Consider the following 23,878-nt stretch of genomic DNA (forward strand, 5'->3'; position numbering starts at 1 on the left):
TGGACAGTAGCCTGGCATCTTCATTGTCTAGCGAGGAGGAGGGTGCAGGGGGATACACCAAGCCGCCACCCCCAGATTATACCTGGGCAGGGTTGCATGGTAGCAGGCAAGCTGCCATTTACTGAGTGGGTCACTGTGCTGCAGCTCCTTCCTCAAGGCCCAGTGAAGAGAGGCAGTGCTGTTTTGGGAGACCCAGAACCAACGAGTGAGTCTGGAGAAGGCCTTTCTCAAACCACAGACCAGAGGCCATCCCTCTAGTCAGAAGTAAGGACAGGAAGTGAACGACCTTGACCTAGGTACCACCTTAGTCCCCAAAAGCAGTCTCTGGTACAAAGCTAAGAGCTGCTGGGGTCTGACATCGCTGCCAGAGACCCTGGTTCCCCAAAACATTGATGGAGCAATGTTTACAGCAAGCCATGTAGTAAACCTACTACATGGGCACATTCCCACTGCCTTCTGAGCAAACGTGGGGGGCCACTGAGCAGGGGCTCTGAGAAGCCCGGAGGCTCCTTTCTGCCGGCGTTGGAAACATCTAAGCCTACCCCAGCCAGGCACTAACCAGGACCTGCTGTGAGCTGACGTCAGGACAGAGGCCCCTGGGAGGCCCGGCTTTGATATTTCCCAGGCCATGTCATAGGAGTGCGGGATGGCGGGGGCTCTGAGTGGCCGTCTGGGAATGCTGCATCTCTGGCCACAGCTCTAGAGAAGCGTAGCCCTGGCCCCAGGAGGGGATGTGGAAAGCTGAGGGAGGGGAGGCTGAGCTGGTCGCCCTGGGAGTTACACAGGCTCTTCTCGGATCTCTGTAGCAGGCAGTCATGGGCCCTGTGCCCCCAGGGCTGTTCCACCCGCCGTCTGCTGTTCTCTGAGCTGTGGTGGTAATTTCTCTCCTGTCTAAACTTTGGACATATCCCTGAGCCTTGGCATGAGGAGAGTTGTCGAATGTTCTGAGAGTTTGAATCCTTGCACAAGGAAGAGAGTTCATGGGCTTAACCGTAGTTGCCCTTTTACCAAAGGTGAACTCTGGCCAAGGTATTTCACACACATAGCTGTGTCATGGCTCACAAGGCCCTCCTGTGGGAAGAACGTGGAGCATGGCAGCATCAGACTTGGATCTGTCTGAGGCCGAGCACACTGGAATACATCATTCAAAACAAAATAAACCTTTTTTTTAAATTAAAGATTTATTACTATATACAAGTACACTGTCGCTGTCTTCAGACACACCAGAAGAGGGCATCAGATCCCATTACAGATGGTTGCAAGCCACCATGTGGTTGCTGGGATTTGAACTCAGGACCTCTGGAAGAGCAGTCAGTGCTCTTAACCGCTGAGCCATCTCTCCAGTCCAAAATAAACCTTTAAGAGGGGGGAACCCCATACATGCAATCAAGTTGCCACCCCTCCAAAAAAATCTCAGTAAGATGGTTAAACAGGTAGCCCTTGCCATCCAGCCTGGTGGAACCCATGTGACAGAACGAGAGAAGCAGCTCTAACAGATAAGCAATCTGCCCCCCCCACACACACACACATACACACACACACATACACACACACACACATACACACACACATACACAGACATACACACACATACATATACACACACACATATATACACACACATACACACACATACGCACACATACACATACCCACACACACACACACACACATACACAGACATACGCACACAGACACACACACACACATACACATACCCACCCACACACATACCCACACATACACACACACATACACACACATACCCACACATACACACACACATACACACACATACACACACATATACACACATACACACACATACCCACACACACACATACACATATACACACATACACACACATATATACACACACACATACACATACCCACACACACACACACACACATACATAAACACACACATATACACATACACACACATACACATATACACACACACACACACACATACACACATACATATACCCACACACACCCCCATTCACCTTGGAACCTATGGCCCAATTAGTGGAGTGGAATACTTGTCACACAAGCATGGAGACCTGAGCTCAATCCCCAGAGCCCACAGAGGAATCCATGTGTGGCGGTGTGAGCTTGGAACCTAGCACCAGAGGGGCATAAGACAGAAGGTTCCCGTGGGGCTCAGACATCCTGGCCTACTTGATAAATTCCACATCGGCGAGAGACCCCGCTCAGCAAACCAAGGGGAAAGCTGCCGAGGAGTGGTACCTGAGGTCGACATCTGGCTTCTTCATACATGTGCACATGTGTATGCATACACACACACTCATGTATTTTAAGCAAGTTGAGCGTCTTGTGTTTGACTGTGTTCATGCCATTCTGAGCAGCAAGTTGGATACCCTGGCTGCTACCCAAGGCAATAGGTGTTGCCTCTGCTCTTCAGTGAACACCCTGGAGTTACGGGTTGAGGGTCCCAAGACTTTGGTGAACTGCATTTACAGATAACCGCCCACCACAGGAGGAGGTTGGCCAGTGTTCCTGATGCCAGGCCTGCCCGAGACATGAATTTTCTTCAGGGCAACTGTGTTCTCTGAGTGTCTTTGTGAGCCTGGTATTGTCCGTGGGAGGCATATCAGCCACACTCCCTGGCTGTGAGGAAACCGACTCGCCCTTGTAGATCAGACGCTGCCAGGGCAGGGCTAGGAGAGCGTGAGGTGGAGAGAGCGTGAGGTGGACGCTGGCCTCTGTAGGTAAGGGGCATGGCGTTGTCACATGTGAGTTGTCTGACCTTTAGTAAATCCTTCATATTTCAGCCCGGAGTTTACAGTTCTGTACCACAAAGGCTGTGTACCGTGATGCCTAGCAGGGACAGGGCCACACCCCTGTGGGGTATTTAGAAATGGTAGGGAGTGTCAGGGTTAGCACAGTAACGGGGGTGCCTGAAGGCATGTTTGTTAACTGGCACAGTGGGTGGGATCACCCTGCCTGGTTGAGAGTTGTCTTGCACAGAGAACCAACAGGACCCCATTGGGAAGGAACAAGTGTGTTTTGGGACCCTTCCAGCTCCTGGAATGTTTTGTGTTGGGGGTTGGGGGCCTTGGGGAAGGTTGGGAGATGAACAGGTTCCGGAATGGCCCCTCATCTGCACCCAGCCCTGTTAGGACCCGTATTGACATTGAGTCTGAGAAGACAAGCCAGTCTCATGTCTGAAGAACCAGACCGCATCTCTAGTGTCCTTAGAGAGTGCTGGCTGGGCTGTGATTCCTCCCTAGTGATCTGGAAAGTAATGGCGGAAGAAGCTCTTGTTAGTGTCCCCCTCCTCCGAGCCCTGAGCCTGTGTCTCCCCTGAGCCTGCTCCTCCCCTGAGCCTGCTTCTCCCTGGTGACTGGGAACACCTCTTCCATGTTCAAGCCCAGTGGTTCCGGGACTCTGGCAGGCACCCACATGGCAGGAACAATGCCCAGTGTGTTACTTCTGACACTGCTGTAACCATGCCTCCCACATGTCCAGCCCTGCCCTCTGCCTGCCCAGCCATCTGCTCTGCACAGGTGTTTGATTTTCCCTTGTTGCCCCTGGCCCTGGTTGCGAGGGTGGAGGCTCCTTGTTTGTAGTGGTTCCCCTAGTTGTGACTAAAGCTGGGTGACCGTGTGCAGGAAGTCAACAGCTTTGCGTACAAATCTGTGACTTTGACTGCAGTTGGATTCTCAGAGAGATAGACCAGCCATGGGGGTGACCTTCAGATGTTTTGGCTATAGCTTTTGTGTCTAGAGAATTTTGGCTTCTCCAGCGAAAGGGGAACGTCTCGGGGCTGCAGAGCGTCTGTGGATGGCCCTCAACCCCGTGCCTGCCGTCGTTGCTGGTTCTCTAGGGTTTTCTGGCTAAGTTGCCATTTTCCTGTGATGTTCTTCAGGTCAAGATTGAACTCTGTTCTGTGCCTTCACTCCAGGGTAGGCAGGGGAGGGTTCTGTTGCTTTTCTCGTCCCTTAGTCCCCAGCCTAGCATCAAGACCTAGGATCTGGTCCTGTAGGTCTGGGGCCTTCTGTTTGGGAAGCCGGATGCGATCAGCCTCCACCCAGCCCTCAGGGCACCCTTCCTTATTTCCATTCTACGTGCACTCACTCCATCCACTTGGCGTTTATGTGGCCACAGACACATCTTGGAACTCAAGAAGGCTCCTTGACCGGGGTGTGTGTGTGTGTGTGTGTGTGTGTGTGTGTGTGTGTGTGTTTTCAACTATTAGCCTTGTTCTTTGTACCTGTGTTTTTGTTTTTTAAGATTTATTTATTTATTATATGTAAGTCGCTGTCGTCAGACACACCAGAAGAGGGCATCAGATCCCGTTACAGATGGTTGTGAGCCACCATGTGGTGGCTGGGAATTGAACTCAAGACCTCTGGAAGAGCAGTTGGTGCTCTTAACCGCTGAGCCATCTCTCCAGCCCCCGGACCTGTGTTTATTGTCCCGCTGTGTTCTCAGCTCCCCTCTGTGTTAGGACAGAGGCATCAGCCCTTCCTGACCCTGCTCCTCCCACATCTGCATCCGCAGGTGCCCATTCTGCCATCGTCTTTATCAAGGAGCCATCCTCCCAGGATGCACTTCAAGGGCGCCGGGCGCTGCTCCGCTGTGAGGTCGAGGCTCCGGACCCCGTGCACGTGTACTGGTTGCTCAATGGCGTGCCTGTCCAGGACACCGAGCGACGCTTCGCCCAAGGTAGCAGCCTGAGCTTTGCGGCTGTGGACCGGCTTCAAGATTCTGGTGCCTTCCAGTGTGTGGCTCGGGACAATATCACTGGAGAGGAAGCCCGCAGTGCCAATGCCTCCTTCAACATCAAATGTGAGCGCCTGAGGAGGGAGGGTACTGTGCCTGGTGCATCCGTCAGCCTCAGCAACCGAGGCCTGGAAACCTGCCTCGGTTTCCCCTTCCCCTTTCTTTGCTGTGGATCGGACCTAGGGTCCCTCCCATGCTGAGCGCGTACTATTACCACAGACAAAATGTATCGTTTGTTTTTCCCCAGCCTCCCCCACCACCTCAAGTCTCTGTACCAATTATCTGCTGGACGCTTTCATTGACGTCCTTGGTTGGCATGCGTTCAGTTTGACCTGCCGGGGACAGGGCACGTGCTCTGTGTCTGTGCCCATGGCCTCGGCTGCAGCTTCACGGCGCTCATGCCGTGTGTAAGGCAGGCACACACATGGGGGCTCTGCGGTGCCCTCTTCCCCTCCACATTCCCACCTTTGCTCTGCTCACTACAACTGTGGCCTCTGCTCCAGGGATCGAGGCGGGTCCTGTGGTTCTGAAGCATCCAGCCTCAGCAGCTGAGATCCAGCCGCAGACCCAGGTCACACTCCGATGTCACATTGATGGGCACCCTCGGTAAGGAGCCATGGAGGGTGGGATGGGTAGGGATGTCACCCCCCAAGTCCTAGAGTCTGTGGAGTCTGTGCAGATGGACTCTGCTTCATGCTAGAACCACTTCCTCCAGCGGGAACGCTACATGGGATGACCCCAGACTCTTGGAGCTGAGCGATCTGGATTTGTTTGCTTTAACCCTGAACTAATGTTTGTCCTTATTCAGACTGTTTTCCCTTCCCAGGCCCTACTCCTCCACTTGTAAACTGGAGTACCCAGTTAGATGTCTGATTCTATACCCCTTTTCCCTGTTTATGACCCCCCCATTCCCTACAGGCCTACCTACCAGTGGTTCCGAGACGGGACCCCCCTCTCTGATGATCAGAGCACCCACACAGTCAGCAGCAAGGAGAGGAACCTGACCCTACGACCTGCCAGTCCCGAACATAGCGGCCTCTACTCCTGCTGTGCCCACAATGCCTTTGGCCAGGCCTGCAGCAGCCAGAACTTCACCTTGAGTATTGCAGGTGGGCCTGTGGGGGGACAGAGGAGGGGAGGCAGAGCGAGGAGGGGCTCACTGCCCTGCCTGCTCACCTCCTCCACCCTTCCCCTTGCCACAGATGAGAGCTTTGCCAGGGTGCTGCTGGCACCTCAGGACGTCGTTGTGGCAAGGAATGAGGAGGCCATGTTCCATTGCCAGTTTTCAGCTCAGCCGCCCCCGAGCCTGCAGTGGGTCTTTGAGGATGAGACTCCCATCACGAACCGAAGCCGGTAAGGCGTCTGTGGGTACTTCACAAATGGTCGTGAACTTGTATTTCTTCAAGTTTTCAGCAGATGGCAGCAAGATGTCCTAGTGGCACTGAAAGAGTCCTCACGAAGGGAAGACAGACTCTGGGAAACGCCTTCTGTGATTCCCATACGGACACTCCATGATTGCACTTTGATTCCCTTCTCTTCCTGCCTGCATGGGTCATCTGGGATGGGAGAGCAGAGACCCAGGGCTGGGTGCTACCCAAGGGTTGCCAGAGAGGCAGAGTCAGCACAGCCTGCTGTGTATACTGAGCCTGTGGCCAGCTCCCCCATTCCTCACGGCCCCTGCCTGGCACCCTGTGGTGTTCAGTGATTTGTTGGAGAATATTGACGGGCTAAATCCATGTATGGAATCATCCAGCAGGATGTTTTAGAGGAAATTGGAAATAAAGTGAGGAGCAGAATTGTATAAAAGGCTAAGGAAGCTCAGAACACCAGAGAGAAGGCAGGCGGGGGCTGGGGGCTGTGCGGTCACATAGATACAGATACAAGACAGTGCAGGCACGCGTACACCTGAAGAGTTTATTTCCCTGATGTAATTGTCCAAGGCTCCTCGCCTTAGTCGGCAAACCTAGGCCTGGTCTTCGGAGCTTCTGGTCTCCGTACAACATAATCTAGGCCTAGGATGTTTTCAGCTCCTGTTCAAGCTGACTGATTCAATCTGGCTTCTCTCGGCTTCTCCTGAATTGCTCTTCGTGGCCTCAAACAAACTCTGGCAAACTTCCGGCTCCTTCTCATTCTCTGGTTAGTTCCGTCTCTATCTTGTTTTCTCTTCATCTTGTGCCTGTAAAACTCTCCAGGTAAACCTGCCTCCTTTCCTTCTCTTGGCTCTCCTCACTACTCTCTTCAGAGGCTTCCCTTTCTTCTCATGAGAGCTAGACAGATCCTATTCTGTCAGATCTTTCTCTGATTTCATCACTTTGTCTGCCACTCTAACATGGGTGCTTCCTTCTACAAACTAACTTTTCCTTCATTGTTTGGGATTAAAGGTGTGCTTGCCCAGACTCTAGGAGAGGAGAGACACTTGGCTGTGGTCACTGGGGGTGTGGTTCCCTAGGTCAGGGGCTTTCGTCCTGAGAACATCGTCAGGCCATCTAATGTGGCTGGGGACCCTACAGAAGGGTGGTCCCAATTCCTTTTTCTCACTCACACTGCACTTTGCCTCACCCTCCTTCCCCAAGACTGAGTTTCTTGCAGTTGGAAAAGACGTCTACAAACTGAGCGTGACGACTCATGCCCATAATCCCAACATTCAAGAAGATGAGGCGGGACGATGTGAAATTTGAGGCCAGGGTCTTAGTGGGTAAAGTGATCGCTGGGTGTCTCAGTTTTGGGTTTTATTGCTGTGAAGAGACAACTCTTATAGAGAAAAATATTTAATCGGGGCTGGCTTACAGTTGCAGAGGTGTGGTAGCGGCGTGCAGCCGGACATGGTGCTGAAGGAGACATCTTGTTTCACCAGCAACAGACGGAAACTGTGTGCCACCCTGGGCAGAGCTTGGGTATAGGAGACCTCAGAGTCTCGCCCCCACAGTGTACGCTGCCTCCAACAAGGCCACGCCTCCTCACAGTGCCATTATTCATGGAACAAACATTCACAAACATGAGTTCATGGGGGTCAAAACCGTGAGCATGGAGACCCGTGTTCAGATCCCCGGGGTCTGTGTAAGGACCCTAGGTGTGGCAATACACGACTGTAACCCAGTGCTGAGGGTCAGAGACTGGGATCTTGGGGCTTGCCGGCCAGCTAGTCAAGCTGAAATGATAAGCCTCAGGTACAGTAGGGTGAAGTGGTGAGACAGACACCTGACATTAACCTTTGACCTACACGCACATGTGTGCACATGGGTGAGCACACACACACACTCTCTCTCTCTCTCTCTCTCTCTCTCTCTCTCTCTCTCTCTCTCTCACATGTACACACATCACAACACGCACGCCACAGACACAAATTGAGGCCATCCTGGAGAGATAGCCTAGTGGTTAAGAACACTGGCTGTTCCTCCAGGGGAACTGGGTTTGATTTTCCGCTCACAGCGACCTGTAACTCCAGTTTCTGGGGATCTGATGCCCTCTTCTGGCCTCTATAAGAATCAGGCATGAATATGGGCCACATAAGCAAAATACTGGTGCACATTAAAGAGCCAGGCTGTGGTGGTGCACAGCTGTAATCCCAGTACTCGGGAGGCAGGCAGATCTCTGAGTTCAAGGCCAGCCTGGTCTACAGAGTGAGTTCCAGAACAGCCAGGGCTACACAGAGAAACCCTCTCTTGAAAAACTAAAAGAAAAAGGAGAAGGAGGCTGCGGAAGGTGATAGTGCGTCCCCTTTATCCCAGAGTTCAGGAGGCAGAGGCAGGGGATTTCATGACTTCTAAGCCAGCCTATTTTACATAGAGAATTACAGGCCAGCCAGGACAGGCAGGTCAGTTACTAAGACCGCTCTACTGCTCTTGCAGAGCCATCTGGATTTGGTTCTGAGCACCTACATGGCTGCCCACACTTGTCTGATTCCAGTTCCAGAGTATCTGACGCTTTCTCTGGTCTCCACCGACCCTAATGCGAGTACTTACAAAATAAAAGTGAAATGTAAAACCAGAAAAGAAAATATACATCCCTGCGCTCACACACACACACACACACACACACACACACACACACACGGACAGGTGTACATGACACATACCCTTCTCACGACACAGACTGTTGCAACGTGGAGTTCCACTGCATCCTGTTTCCGTAGCGAGCCAGGGCCTCGTCCACACAGCACTCTCTTTCCTCTGCAGTCCCCCTCACCTCCGCAAAGCCATGGTGTTTGCCAATGGCTCCCTGCTGCTGACCCAAGTCCGGCCACGGAACGCAGGAGTCTACCGTTGCATTGGTCAGGGACAGAGGGGTCCCCCCATCGTCCTAGAAGCCACTCTTCACCTGGCAGGTGAGTCTCTGGTGCTGAGGGAGGGACTGTGTCCAGTGTTAGTTGTTCCTGGGGATTTAGGACTCCTCTTTGAATTAGCTAGCAGCTTGGAGGGCTAAGAGAGGGAGAGGAGGGTGCTGGGCTGGAAGAGGAGACACAGAGAGGAAAAATTATGACTTCTTGTCAAATAACACATACCCAGACGTTCAAAGCAATCAAGCGATTTCCCTCCTCGTGTCTTTGCAGAGATCGAAGACATGCTGCCGTTGGAACCACGGGTGTTCATAGCTGGTGGTGAGGAACGTGTTGCCTGCCCAGCCCCCCAGGGTCTGCCTACGCCCAGTGTCTGGTGGGAACACGCTGGAGTCCGTCTTCCTGCTCATGGAAGGGTCCACCAGAAGGGCCTCGAGCTCGTGTTTGCCACTATCGCTGAGAGTGACGCCGGTGTCTACACCTGCCACGCAGCCAACCTGGCTGGTCAGCGGCGACAGGATGTGAACATCACAGTGGCCAGTGAGTACTTTTCCCCTGAAGGGTGAGCCTAGGAGGTCTCGGGTGCGATGGATCGAGGCTTCCTGGGTGCACACCTGTGGCTCTCTGGGTTCTGGGATCTGTAGCTTTGGGGATATTGGTTCTGGGAGGGTGGGGAGCCAGACACAGGGGTGGTTCAACCAGAGGAAGGAAACGCAGCCTCCCACAAAAGTAGATCCCTGACGACAGTGGAAGAGCCCTGTCCGGGAGTCTGCAGACCTGGGTCCCATTCTGCCCACAATACACAAATCTAACCCCTGGGATCATGTCCCCTGAACTGCAGTGGCTCTGTCTCCTTATCCAAACAAGGGTTAAAATGAGATAGTAGGAAAGATCAAATGATACAGATGAAAAAGATCTCTCTCTCTCCCTCTCCCTCTCCCTCTCCCTCTCCCTCTCCCTCTCCCTCTCCCTCTCCCTCTCCCTCTCCCTCTCCCTCTCCCTCTGCCTCTGCCTCTCCCTCTCCCTCTCCCTCTCCCTCTCCCTCTCCCTCTCCCTCTCCCTCTCCCTTTCCCTCTCCCTCTCTCTCGTGTGGAAGAGGTGTGCTCACATGTGCCTGTGGAACCCAGAGATCATTGTGGGTGCCCTCCTCTAACTGTCTACCGTTAGACACAGTGTCCCTAAGCCCAGAGCTTGCTGCTTCTGCCAAACTGCCTGGCTGGTTCCAGGTTCTCTGTTGCTCGGTGCTGGGTCACAGATGTTGTCCTTGGACCTGATTTCAACATGGGTCCTGGAACGCCAAGCTAGGTCCTCATGCTTCCACAGCATGTACAGCACCCACGGAGCACGCTCTCTCTCTCTCTCTCTCTCTCTCTCCCTCCCTCCCTCCCTCCCTCCCTCCCTCCCTCCCTCCCTCCATCCCTCCCTCCCTCTCTCTTTTTCTCCTTGAGAAGTAACAGTGATCAAATGATAGTTTTGTCCTAGTAGTTATACTTTTTGGGCTTTTAAAAGTAAGAGCATTCCTGGAGGGAGGGTAGTTAGGAGCACGTTTTGCTCTTGCAGAGGACCTGGCTTGAGTCCCCAGTACTCATGTGGTAGTTTACAACTCTCCGTAACTCCTAGTTCTAGGGGATCTGGCACTGTCCTTTGACCTCCACAGGTCCGTGTACATACTTGAAGGCAAAACACTCTCATATGTAAAATAAAAATACATCTTAAAACTTCTTAGAAATGAGACATTCTGGTGACATTCTTCCCATAAGGGTAATGAAGCTGGGCCAGGGATGTAGCTCACAGCTGGTAGACAGAGTATTGTCTGCCGTGCACAAAGCGCTGGTGAGTGACACGTATACGACGGGAGGACCAGATATCCGAGGACAGTCGCAGCTACAGGAAACCCTGTTTCAGAGTAAAGAATACTTACATCTCAAAGGACCCAGTGTTTGGCACTTGGGCACCTGTTCCGGTGAGAAGCCTCAGATAAGGTACAGAATATGTTTGCATAGCAACATGTAAACAGACGAGACGTGTACAGCTAGCCCTGATCGGGACCTGGGGGTCGTCTGCTTTGTGGGGTGCCAGTGACTGGCTTTGGCATCCATGTGGTGGGTAAACTGAGGCAGGCAGCCATTGGAGTTCAGTGCTTAGAGCTGCTGGCGGGGATGGATCCAGATACCCACAGGGGCTGCTGCCAAAGGCAGTCGGCAGTTAGGGAAGTTACTCAGTGGACTTCCCTCTGAGGGAACACAGCTTAATTTACTGGGCTGACTCTCCCTGTGGCCAGTGGAAAAACTATGAACTCTTAAGCCCTTGGGACCGGGGGAAAAAGAGAAGGAAAGAGAGAAAATTGACACAGGCGCGTGTGCACACGCACACACACACTCACACACATTCACACACACATACACACACATAGTGGCTGAAACAAAAGGCAGAGGCCAATAACTTCATACATACAAACATAGACACACATGCCTATATACATATATACATGCATACCTAATACACACATACAGAACTACAGACAGACATACACACATTCACACATAGAATGGTTAGAGCAAAGCTCCAGCATTCAGGCCCCAAGCATTTTACATGTGCATACATACGTACATACATACATACATGCATACATGCATACATACATACATGCATACATACACACATACATACATGCATACATATATACATATACACATACATGCATACAGAACTACAGACAGACATACACACATTCACACATAGAATGGTTAGAGCAAAGCTCCAGCATTCAGGCTTCAAGCATTTCACACGCGCATGCATACATACATACATACATACATACACACACAAACACACACACACACACACAGTTGATGGATGGAAGGAACCATGTCCCAGCCCCCACACTTTATTCTTCCTTCCATAGCTTACATATCCCAGCAAAATCTGTCAAGCAGTATAAAATTACAATGTGATTACATGTTAGTTTTCTTCTAGTGAATGATTATGAAAAACGAGTGTGTTCCCCAATACCTTTACCAGCAACAGCATTATGGAGTAGAGGTAAAGAAAACAGATTATTCCCCCAAACCCACGCACATTCGTAACTAGGCGACTTGGTATAGATTAACAAAGTGTGAGGAAGCAAGGCAGTGTCTCCGCCCGTTCTCTTACTGGCAGGAGGCGATTTGCCCTTACAAAGAAAAGATTGATTATTTTGTTATTTATCTTTAAAGTAATCTTGTAAGAATCTTAATCACAAATCTAAACTTTTATATAAAATCGGTCGTTATCTACTTTAAGTCCTCAGAATGCATATCCACCCATCGGCAACTCTTATTACATCATACAAGAGTGAAAATGGGTGTCAGAAATCTGTCATCACAGTCCGGCCTCAGCGAGAGTCATGTCAGCCAGTGCTGCCATTGTTCTTGTTCCCTGACCCTAAGGTCCTAGCTTAACTAATAAGAGTGCGCCCTTCTCGGGGCTGGGGATTTAGCTCAGTGGTAGAGCGCTTACCTAGGAAGCGCAAGGCCCGGGGTTCGGTCCCCAGCTCCGAAAAAAAGAACCAAAAAAAAAAAAAAAAAGAGTGCGCCCTTCTCAACTTCACATTGTGCCCTAAGATTTCTACGTGAGAGATAGTAGTCAAAACACTTTAACCTAACTTCACTAACAACTTTATTTTCCTAGATGCTTTCTAAGGGTGGTGGTCACTGCTGACAATCTGCATCTCTAAGTTCTTCTCTAGGGTGGTGATTGAATCATGAATCTGCTCCAGCAGCAGTGCCTGGCAGAAATTAAGCATTAGTACTGTGAACACCAGAGACGCTGCCCAGTGAGGGGCTGGAAGCCCTGTAAAGCTTTCATCTAATTCTTACATTGAGAGGGGTGTGAGGGCAGCAGGTAGAGCAGAACTGCACAACAGCATGAAGTCCTCAGGACTTGTGGTCCTCGGGGCCATGCCATACGGAGGCTCACTCCTGTGGCCGTGGTAAGCAGTGGGCCACATTCTGTGAGTTCTAAAGCCATGTGTCATTTCTCCTGCGTGGGCCTCAGCAGTTGGGGGTACTTTGGGACACTGAGAACTCAGAACCTTGTGCTTACCCATGTTCAACTGTGAGAACTGCTGGCCTTGGTCTGTCCCTTGACAGAATGGCAGAGCTGTGCTGGATGCTCTCTGAGGAGACCCCCATGGTCTCTGAGGAGGAGACCTGTGGAATTCAGGAGTAGTGCATGAGGCGGGCAGCCCTGGGTCAAGCATGGATCTTTAGAGGTCCAGTCAGAGGAAGTTGGACTCAGTCAGCAGAGAGTTAGTGAGTGGACCCTTTATGCTGGAGCACAGTTCTCAGTGCTGGGGATGTGGCCGAAAGGAGAGCAGACGTGCACACCGTCACATACATACCCCAGTAGCTTGTATTCTGACAGGAGAGACAAAACGTGTGAGAGACAGCTTAAAGGGCAATTACAGCATTTCAGTGACTTTATCCTATGTGTGTGAGTGTCGCGTCTGACACACGCATGCCTGGTGCCCATAGAGGCCAGCACAGAGCACCGGATCCCCTCCCTGGAGCTAGTGCTGGTTATGAGCTGCCATGTGGGTGCTGGAAACTGAACCTTGACACCCCTGCAAGGGCAGCAGGGACTCCTGCAGTCACTGAGTCACTCTCCCCAGCCCCTAAATATGATCATTTTAAGGTTACAGTCCAACCGCACAGAGAAATAACAGAAAAAAAGATGGGAGGGGTAGGGGGATGTTAGAGGTGGCTCTAGGAGGTGGCACTGGGGCTAGTACTTAAACTGAGGGTGAATCCTGGCCAGAAGTAGGTGTGTGAACTGGGAGACAGTAGGAGGCTGCCCAGCTTCAGATGCCCAGCTTCAGAAGACTCCATGCTGGTGAGAGTGGCTCTCGTCTAGTGGCTGGCTGCACTCTGAGAGGTTTGTTCACGTAGGAACTGGATTCCAAGAGAGCCAAAGTGTACTGTAGAAGGAAGAGCCAGTCTCAGGCCACCCAGCAATCCAGGAAATAGAGATCGCCTGCCTCTTGATGGAGAATGTGCGACTGTCACATTAAAAGAGATGAAAAGGCCGGAGGGGCTTGCCTATGGCTGCAAACACTCGGTCTCGCTTGTGTGTGGAGGACTGGCTTCTCAGATCACCCCAGCTGTGCTGAGAAGACCAGAATGCTTAAACCGGGCTGGCGTGACGGTTAGATGCTTGCTACCAAGTCTGACAGCCTGAGATCAGTCCCCGGGATCCACATGGCGAGCGGAGAGAGTGGCTCGGCAAGTCCTGTTTGATCCGCACGCACGCACCATGTGGCCTGGAACTCACTGTGTAGGTCAGACTGGCCTTAAACTCAGAGATACAGCTACTTCTGCTTCCGGGTGCTGGCAATAAAAAACATTTTCTTTTTAAAATGAGTAGAGGTAGGAGCCTGGCATAGTGGTGCACGCCTTTAATTCTGGCACTCAGGCAGAAGCAGCAGGTAGATCTCTGAGTTCAAAGCCAGCTTGTTCTACACAGAGAGTTCCGGAACAGTCAGGGATACATAGTGAGACCCTGTCTCAAACAAATAAAAGTATAAGTAGGGAGAGTAATTAGTAGATGCCCCGGGAATACCTGAGTAGTTGAGCGGTGGGAATGGGAGTCAGCTAAAGCCAGGCCCAGTCTCAGAGCTTAAGTAAGCAGGATTGTGTAGAATAAAAGTGATGGCCTTTAAATGTATGGGCTTTTCTGTGCTTACCCTTGCTCTGAAATAATGACATGGAGACCCAGCTCTCGTCTGTTCTAACCCGACCAGCCATGTGCCTGTTACCTGCTGTCTTGGTCTTGCCCTGGTTGCTTCTCCTGTCTCTGCATGGCAACTCCTCTTTCCACCTGGGACCCACTCACTGAGAGCAGAAGTCCCGCCCCCTCCTCTCCTGCCCAGCTATTGGCTGATCAGCTTTTTATTAACCAATCAGAAGTGATGGAAAGCAGTTGTTACACAGTACTGAGACAGGAGATGCCTGACAGTGCCAAGTCCGACTGCAACCAGAGCTCTGGGGATAGTAGTTAGCATCTGAATACACAGTGTACAAAACTGTCCCCCAGCCTGGCCTTGGGGTCGGACAAGTAAGTCAAGACTGGGCCTGTGGCTTCTGCAGTCCGCTGGGGAATAGTGTTTCCTCCTGAGATAGAGACCGAAGGATAGCATAGAGACAGCTAGCTTAGCATGACATAGGAGAAGCAGATTTTGGGGGAAATAAGTATAGTTTTCTATGTACGTGAAGTCCAGATTCCTTTAGCAGTCGGTTTGCAAATACCAGGAGACATTTCTTGGCTGTGGGGAGGTGCCATGAGTCAGGAGATTTATGGTTAAGATGGAGGAGGTTTTTAGGGAGCTAATGCAGCGAAAATGAAACAGTTCGGAGGACCAAGCACCTCGGCCTCCCTGCGACAAATGTCTGAGTGATATAAAAATGGAAGGATTTGTGTTCCGCTCACAGATTCAAAGGTTTTGCTCCAGGGTCTGTCACATCTGTTACTGTGGGTCTGAGGGGAGACAGGAGCCTGAGACAGATCTCACTATGACCAGGAAGCAGAGACAGGTAGAAGGAGGAAGGGTTGGGGAACAAGTCATATTCTTCAAAGACTTATGTGACTTTGAAGACCCTTAGTGACCATCCCTCCAGCTAGGCCCCGGCTTCTTACCGAAGTTTCTGCCATCTTCTCAAATCGTGCCACAATCTGGGGACCAAGCTTGCAACACATGAACCTGTAAGGGACACCCCCTCTTGAGTTTCCTTGGGTAACCCCTGGCTGTCCTGGAACTGACTCTGTAGACCAAGCTACCTTCAAACTCAAGAGATCTGTCTGCCTCTGCCTCCTGAGTGCTGAAATTAAAGGTGTCGTCACCACCGCCCGGCTCTGTGGGGGACATTTCATTTTCAAACTTTAAGACGAACCATGGCCCCGTATGATGTAGTGTGAAAAAGAACCACAGGGATGAGATCCTTTTTTTTTTTTTTCCCAATTTTTGTGTAACAGTGCTTTTCCTGCCTGTATATACATGTCACCTGAGCAGCCTGGGGCTCTGACCTCAGGAGCACCAGTGACTTAGAACACTCTGGGCGACATGTTTGGTTTTGGAAGCCTGTTGCTCACCGTTACCTGCTTCTTGTCGTTCCTCTAGCTGTTCCCACGTGGTTAAGGAAGCCCCAAGACAGCCAGCTGGAAGAGGGCAAACCTGGCTACCTGCACTGTCTGACACAGGCCACACCCAAGCCCACCGTCATCTGGTACAGGAACCAGATGCTTATCTCGGAGGTGAGAAAGCATCTTTGGTGGGTGGGAGAGTTCCCCACAGCCCTTCTCAGCGTATTCCCAGACCTCTCTTACCCCCTGAGGGCTGCCCTTGTCTACTCAAGTCTGTGTCCCACAGGACTCACGCTTCGAAGTCTCAAAGAATGGGACCTTGCGCATCAACAGTGTGGAGGTATATGACGGGACAGTGTACCGCTGTGTGAGCAGCACCCCAGCTGGCAGCATCGAGGCCCAGGCCCGTGTCCAGGTGCTGGGTGAGTTGGCATATGTGTTATGTCGGGAGAATACCTAACTTACGTAGGCAGGGGAGTGACAGAGATGGCCCTGGCCTCTCTCCCCGTCTCAATTACTCCTTGTCTCCTTCCCCACTGAACCAGAAAAACTCAAGTTCACGCCACCGCCACAGCCACAGCAATGCATGGAGTTTGATAAGGAGGCTACGGTGCCCTGCTCAGCCACTGGCCGAGAGAAACCCACGGTTAAGTGGGTACGGGCAGGTGGGTACCACCTGACAATGTAACAGGCTAGGGCGGGCAAGGGAGTCAACTTGCGTGTATGTCTGAGGGACACGGGAGTGGCCAGCCTGCACCTGGAGGGAGAAGCCAGAAGTGAAGGGCTGATTGGTGTTGTCCAATAGAGAGGGGGAGGCTAGAGCCCCAGAGGGGTTTCGAGCACAGCACTGGTCAGCCGGGATGGCGACTCGCAGCCGGTGAGTGGGTCTTCAAGGCAGTGGTGTCGAGATCCCCCTCTTCACCAGCATTAAAGTAGCATGGAGTCTTTGACAAGCATTTGTTTGAGGGGGAGCACATCACTCCACCATCCGCCATCTTTGTTTCTGGCTCCTTCTATGAATCTTTTACTCTTGCATAATAATTTTATGCAACTTTTACTTGCTACTCTTCCTGAGCAAGGACGAGCTTGTTTCGTTTATTTGAATTAGTAGAGTAGTTGGGGTGGAACCTTCTGTGACTTTCAGTATGCTAGGGCAAGCTACCTCCACTGAGCGACACCCCTGGCCACTTTATAAAACTCTTTACTTACCATGGATAAGGTTTTACTGTGTGGTTTTAGCTGGCCTGGAATTCACAGTGCAGCCCAGTCTGACCCGGAGTGTAAGGCCTTTCTGCCTCACCTTCCCAAGTTCTGTGTTCATAGGGCACCCACACCATACCCCTGACCTGTCCGGCTTTTGTTCCTGAGTCAGTCTCATTATGTAGAGCAGGCTGCCCTTAAACTCCCAGGAATCCCCCTGCCTCTGCCTCTTGGGTGCTGGGATTCAAGGCATGTACCATCAAGCCCAGAGTATCTGCGGTTTTTGTTGTTTTATTTTTTCTTAATTATGTGTATGGGTGTTTTGCTTGAAGGTTTGTCTGTGTGAGCGTAGTGCCTGCTGAGGCCAGGAGAAGGCTCAGGTCCACTGGGCCTGGAGTTATGGGAGCTTTAGTGGGTTTGGAACCACTGTAAGGTAGCTGTGGGTGCTAATGCTCAACCCCGAGACCTGGAAGAACCACCAGTGCCCTCAACCACTCTGCCATCGCTCCAGTCCCCTCCCCCACCTGTTTTCTTCTGAAGCAAGGTCTCCCTGTTTAGCCCTGGCTGAGATGTGGGGTTTGTAGCCCATCTCCTCTCAAACCCAGCTCTGGCTGCCTCTGCCCTGAGTTCTGGGATTAAAGTGTGCTTCCACACCCAGCACTTAACATGATTATCCAAAAACTTGCGTTTACTTTTTTTTTTTTCCCCCCCGGAGCTGGGGACCAAACCCAGGGCCTTGTGGTTGCTAGGCAAGCGCTCTACCACTGAGCTAAATCCCCAACCCCTTGCGCTTACTTTTTTACAGTGCAGTCATTAGCCCCCTCCAGGTCTGCCATCCCACAGTTCCTACTTAACGTGATTTTTATTTTAGCATTTTTTAAAGTGTTTCTCCTTTGTCTTGATTGTATATAATGTCAGTCTCAACTATTGTAATAACAATCTTGTAATTGGATTCATTGTCATTTACCTGAATATTCTCTAAATGTTAGAGGCTTGGATTCTTTTTTTTTTTTTAAGATTTATTTATTTATTATATATGAGCACACCGTTGCTGTCTTCAGACACACCAGAAGAGGGCATCAGATCTCATTACAGATGGCTGTGAGCCACCATGTGGTTGCTGGGAATTGAACTCAGGATCTCTGGAAGAGCAGCCAGTGCTCTTAACCACTGAGCCATCTCTCCAGCCCAAGGCTTGGATTCTTACTCCTCCTTTTTATTGCTCTAGTAGGTCTCCAATCCTGGTGTCAGTGGGCTTTATTTTTCTGGATTTAGGTTTATTTTGTTTGGGAAAGAATCCCAGAATATGTGTGTGTGTGTGTGTGTGTGTGTGTGTACGTACATATATTATTTTACATTATATACTTATGTTATAGTATTTACATGATACACATTAATGCATACTATATAGTATATAATTATAGTATATAATAAATCATAATATACTGTTTCTATTTAAACAACTGTATAATATAAATAAGATAAATATATAAAATATATAAACAATATATAAATATATAGTATATCGGGGTTGGGGATTTAGCTCAGTGGTAGAGCGCTTGCCTAGCAAGCGTAAGGCCCTAGGTTCAGTCCCCAGCTCCGAGGGGGGAAAAATATATATATATATATATATATATATATATATATATATATAGTATATCTATAAAACGGTATGAACATTTTTATAACCATGTATATGAACCACCAAATTGTTCTTACAAGGCTGGACCGGTTTCCCATTTGCACCAGCCATGGGAGTGAGAGTAGGGTTGTGGTGTCTGTGGAGGGTTCCCTCGCTCAAGTCTGGGATCTTTCTGGAAGAAGTGGGGTCCTGGTGGATCTAGGATGGGGGCTGAGGAGGGAGGAGTCCCAGGCCATGAGTGAGGCCGAGGCCAGACAGTGGCCTGGTCAGAAGTTTGGCGCAGAGAAATGTTGTTGAGCTGTAAAAGAGGGAAGCCTGGAAAACTGGGGGAGAATAGTAGTGGGGGCTTCGGGATGCGCCTGTGAGTAGGAGGGGTGGTGGCTTGTTTGCAGTAGAGATGAGTAACCAGGGGCCGTGTCAGCCATTCTAGTCCATGCCGTGCTCTCCTGCCTACCTCTGCAGATGGGAGCAGCCTCCCCGAATGGGTGACAGACAATGCGGGGACCCTGCACTTTGCCCGAGTGACCCGAGATGACGCTGGCAACTACACCTGCATTGCGTCCAATGAGCCACAGGGCCAGATCCGTGCCCATGTCCAGCTGACGGTGGCAGGTAACACCCGGGGCTGGCGTTGGCAGGGCTTGGGGGTGACAACTTAGGTTCCTATGGCTCCATCGCTCACTACTTCCCAATCCTCCCTGGTCTCTTTCTGTGCAGTTTTCATCACGTTCAAGGTGGAACCGGAGCGTACAACGGTGTACCAGGGCCACACGGCGCTGCTGCGGTGTGAGGCGCAGGGGGATCCCAAGCCTCTTATTCAGTGGAAGGGCAAAGACCGAATCCTGGACCCCACCAAGCTGGGACCCAGGTAGAGCTGCCTCCCGTCCACACTGACTTCACCTTTCCTGGGATGTAGCTCCCTGGGGGCCGGCCAGGTGACCGTTGCTGTGGCTTCTCTCACGACAGGATGCACATCTTCCAGAACGGCTCCCTGGTGATCCATGATGTGGCCCCTGAGGACTCAGGCTCCTACACCTGCATCGCTGGCAACAGCTGTAACATCAGGCACACAGAGGCCCCGCTCTTAGTCGTGGGTATGGGCCTGGAAAGGGTGCCCTCTAGTGGAAGGGGTGGAAGGAATCCTGTCTCATTGGACAGGTACTGGCATCCTGAACAGAGAAGGCATTTAAACGGGACGGCTTGCTGAATTGTCACTGACCTGACATTCCACAGCCGGGCTGTGTGTAAGGGCGTTCAGCTCTCTCCAATGCCTGTCTCTTGTTCACTTATAAACAAGGGTTTTGCCTCAAAGTCTCAGAGCCTTCAGCCTATGCTGCTTAGGCCCTGTTGCTTTGGTGGCAGAAGACATCTTGTTTGTCATGTGTCGAGTGAGAAACAAAAGAGAGGAGTGGGTTACGCCTCAGTTTCCCCTCACAGGGCATCTCTTCTACTTGGTCCCGGTTTCTGAAGGAGGGAAGCACCTCAGATTCGAGCGTAGGGATGGATGGATGGCTTAGAGCTTAAGAGCACTTCCTGCTCTGTCAGAGGACCCATGTTCTGTGTGCAGCATCTAACGTCAGCTGGCTCACAACTGCCTGTGTCTCCAGCTCCGGGTGACCCAAGGCCTCCATCCTCTGACAGCACTTGCATTCACAGGCATATACCCTCACATAGACACACAAGCATACACCGACACACACTGCACAAACATGCAGAGACATATACATATACATATACATACATACATACATACATACATACATACATACATAGGTACACACCTACACATAGACATGCAAACATCACAGGCCCATGCCCACACATAGACACACAAACATATACAGACACACACCACACAAACATACAGAGACATATACATACATACATACATACATACATACATAGGTACACACCTACACATAGACACGCAAACATCACAGGCCCATGCCCACACATAGACACACAAACATACACACCACACAAACATACAGAGACACATACATACATACATACATACATAGGTACACACCTACACATAGACACGCAAACATCACAGGCTCATGCCCACACATAAACACACATACATACATAGGTAGACATACACATAGACCCACAAACGTACACAGACACATACATACATAGACACACATACATACACAGACACACACCACACAAACATACACAGACACACACCACACAAACATACACAGACACATACCCACACATAGATGCACAAACATCACAGGCACATGCCCACACATAAACACACATACATATGTAGGTAGAAACCTACACACAGACCCACAAACATACACACACATACCCACACATAGACACACAGACATACACAGGCACATACCTATACACATATCCACATGTACATATTCATGAATAAAGGTAATTTTTTAAAAAAGGTTTAAATTTATAAACCAGGCATCACAGTTCATCCTGTAATCCTGGATCTTGGATGCCGAGACAGGAGGATTATCATGAGTTCAAGCCCTGAGAGGAAGATAGGGTTGTCGTAACTTCAAGGCTAGTCAGGGTTAGATAGTGAATTCCAAGATAGCCTGGGCTAAGGAGTGAGACATTGTGTCAAAACAAAAGAAAGAAAAACTTGGAACTATCACAAGTGGAGAGGGGACCAGGTCAGGATGCAGGCGGCCCACAGATGAGGACAGGTTAACAACTCCAGGCCACACCTGCCGTAGTGACCTCTGTCCCTTTGAGAAGTTATCACTGTGGCTGCAGAAGTGGGGATGGTGGGGTAAAGGGGAAGAAAGTTCACAAACGTCTCCATTCAGCAGAATTGTTTCCTAGTAACGTAGAAAATGGAGTGTGGGATCTCTTGCTTGAGGCCATTGACATCCACCCAGTGACTCACAGGACCTCTGTCTTCTGAGCCATTGAAAGCCAGTAGAGCAGCAATGCAGGAGCCTACTCTGAGCTGAGTGATACGGGGACGCTGAACCAGAAGCTTCCCAGTGTTCTCTCCAGGGTTAGCTCACAGTGCCAAGCCAGCCAGAGAAGGAGGGATTGCTCCTCCGGTCTTCATGGCACGTGGAAGCCTTCAAATATCTAGACGTTGTCATATATCTGGGGTGGGGAAATTTGGTAGAGACTCTGGTTTGCATGAGTAGCCCCCATTCTGACCTCTCCGTGTGTCTCTCAGACAAGCCGCTGATGGAGGACTCAGAGGGCCCAGGCAGCCCTCCCCCGTACAAGATGATCCAGACCATCGGGCTGTCAGTGGGTGCAGCTGTAGCCTATATCATAGCTGTACTGGGCCTCATGTTCTACTGCAAGAAGAGGTGTAAAGCCAAGAGACTGCAGAAACAGCCTGAAGGGGAGGAGCCTGAGATGGAGTGCCTCAATGGTGGGTTCCCCTGTAAGGGGAGGAGCCCGAGTTGGAGTGCCTCACTGGTGGATTCCCCTGTAAGGGGAGGAGCCCGAGGTGGAGTGCCTCACTGGTGGGTTCCCTTGTAAGGGGAGGAGCCCGAGTTGGAGTGCCTCACTGGTGGATTCCCCTGTAGGGGGAGGAGCCAGAGATGGACTGCCTCACTGGTGGGTTCCCGTGCAGCAGGAGGCGGGGGCCCCGCAGAGTATAGAGCTGTGGGGGAAGAGAGCCAGCAATACTGGAGCTGGGGGCTGAACCTGAGACTGCCTCTGCTCTGGCTGCAAGTCTAGAGTTGGCCCATTCTCAGGACCTTGGCTTCTAAACTGCTTGGCTCGGGACTCCCTCAGGGGAACCTCTTAGGCCAACCTTCTGTCCCACCAGTAAAGCACAGATGAATTTGGTATTCATATGCACGTGTCTGTTACACATCTTCTGTCATCAGCCTCCAGGGCTATCTGTCTGTCATTTTTTTCTAGTCCCTCCCTCCCATCAGTAGATGCTTCCTGAGGGCATTTCTGGGTCTCTACTCAGTTTAGGCAGTCCAGAACAGCGTGTGGCTCTACCCTGTGGTTTGCCCTTTGCATACAAGGGGTCCGCTAAGAACCAAACAGCTGTGTGGATATGGCATTCCGGTCCAGTGATTGAGATTAGAGTCCTACACCAAGCTCATTTCATATCTCCTAATCGCCTGCATAAACAAATGGTCACACCCAGGGTCTGCAGCCACCCCCCAAGCCCCATCAGGTCATCTGTGGGAATAGCTATTTTGTGTGCGATTGGACTCAAGTTGGCAGGAGCAAGGTGGTGGTGGTGGGGACAAACGAGGGGACCCAATACAAAGCACTACACAGGACATGGGAACTGAGCTCTTTGCAATATGCAGGGTGTCCGTCTTAGATATCCCCCTGACCCCTTGTTCCCAGGTGGGCCTTTGCAGAATGGACAGCCGTCAGCAGAGATCCAGGAAGAAGTGGCGTTGACCAGCTTGGGCTCTGGCCCTACAGCCACCAACAAGCGCCACAGCACTGGCGATAAGATGCATTTCCCTCGGGCCAGCCTGCAGCCCATCACCACTCTGGGTATGTGACCTTGCCCTCAGCCGCCCCAACTTTGCTGCAGGACAATGGACTGAGGGGATTCCGATATGTCCCAAATCTAACATGTTGGAGACAGCAGGGTCAGGTTGTCCCCTATGAGTTAGTCACACCCCATTCACCTGCTCTCATCCTTGTAGCCCACCCTTCCCTCCCTTCCTCCTCTTTCCCTCCCTCCCTCCCTCCTTTTCTCCTTCCCTCCCTCCTTCCCTCCCTTCCTCCTCTTTCCCTCCCTCCCTCCCTCCTTCTCTCCTTCCCTCCCTCCTTCCCTCCTTCCCTCCTCCCCTCCCTCTCTCCCTCCTTCCCTTCCTTTCTAAATTTACTTATTTATGTATAATACTCCATCTGTAGGTTTGTCTGTACACCAGAAGAGGGCATCAGAGCCCATTACAGATGAT

At 51.0% G+C, this 23,878-nt stretch overlaps 1 protein-coding gene across 2 annotated transcripts in view; it reads left to right on the forward strand.

Moving 5' to 3' along the window:
• Ptk7 (protein tyrosine kinase 7) overlaps positions 1-23,878 on the forward strand; it is a 66,315-nt gene that overhangs the window by 33,638 nt on the left and 8,799 nt on the right. Inside the window, exons 2-15 of one of the 2 annotated variants that reach the window (NM_001395741.1) lie at positions 4,534-4,821; positions 5,259-5,361; positions 5,674-5,864; positions 5,958-6,108; positions 8,931-9,079; positions 9,305-9,571; positions 16,185-16,318; positions 16,434-16,569; positions 16,693-16,812; positions 19,452-19,601; positions 19,707-19,857; positions 19,956-20,083; positions 22,162-22,365; positions 23,310-23,465. In NM_001395741.1, the coding sequence (NP_001382670.1) occupies positions 4,534-4,821; positions 5,259-5,361; positions 5,674-5,864; positions 5,958-6,108; positions 8,931-9,079; positions 9,305-9,571; positions 16,185-16,318; positions 16,434-16,569; positions 16,693-16,812; positions 19,452-19,601; positions 19,707-19,857; positions 19,956-20,083; positions 22,162-22,365; positions 23,310-23,465 (2,328 nt within the window). The remainder of the gene's footprint in view (positions 1-4,533; positions 4,822-5,258; positions 5,362-5,673; positions 5,865-5,957; positions 6,109-8,930; positions 9,080-9,304; positions 9,572-16,184; positions 16,319-16,433; positions 16,570-16,692; positions 16,813-19,451; positions 19,602-19,706; positions 19,858-19,955; positions 20,084-22,161; positions 22,366-23,309; positions 23,466-23,878) is intronic. The other variant, XM_087565093.1, reaches the window with a different exon arrangement.

This window comes from Rattus norvegicus, chromosome 9 (assembly GCF_021556685.1).
Source record: "Rattus norvegicus strain SHRSP/BbbUtx chromosome 9, alternate assembly SHRSP_T2T, whole genome shotgun sequence".
NCBI lineage: Eukaryota > Metazoa > Chordata > Mammalia > Rodentia > Muridae > Rattus > Rattus norvegicus.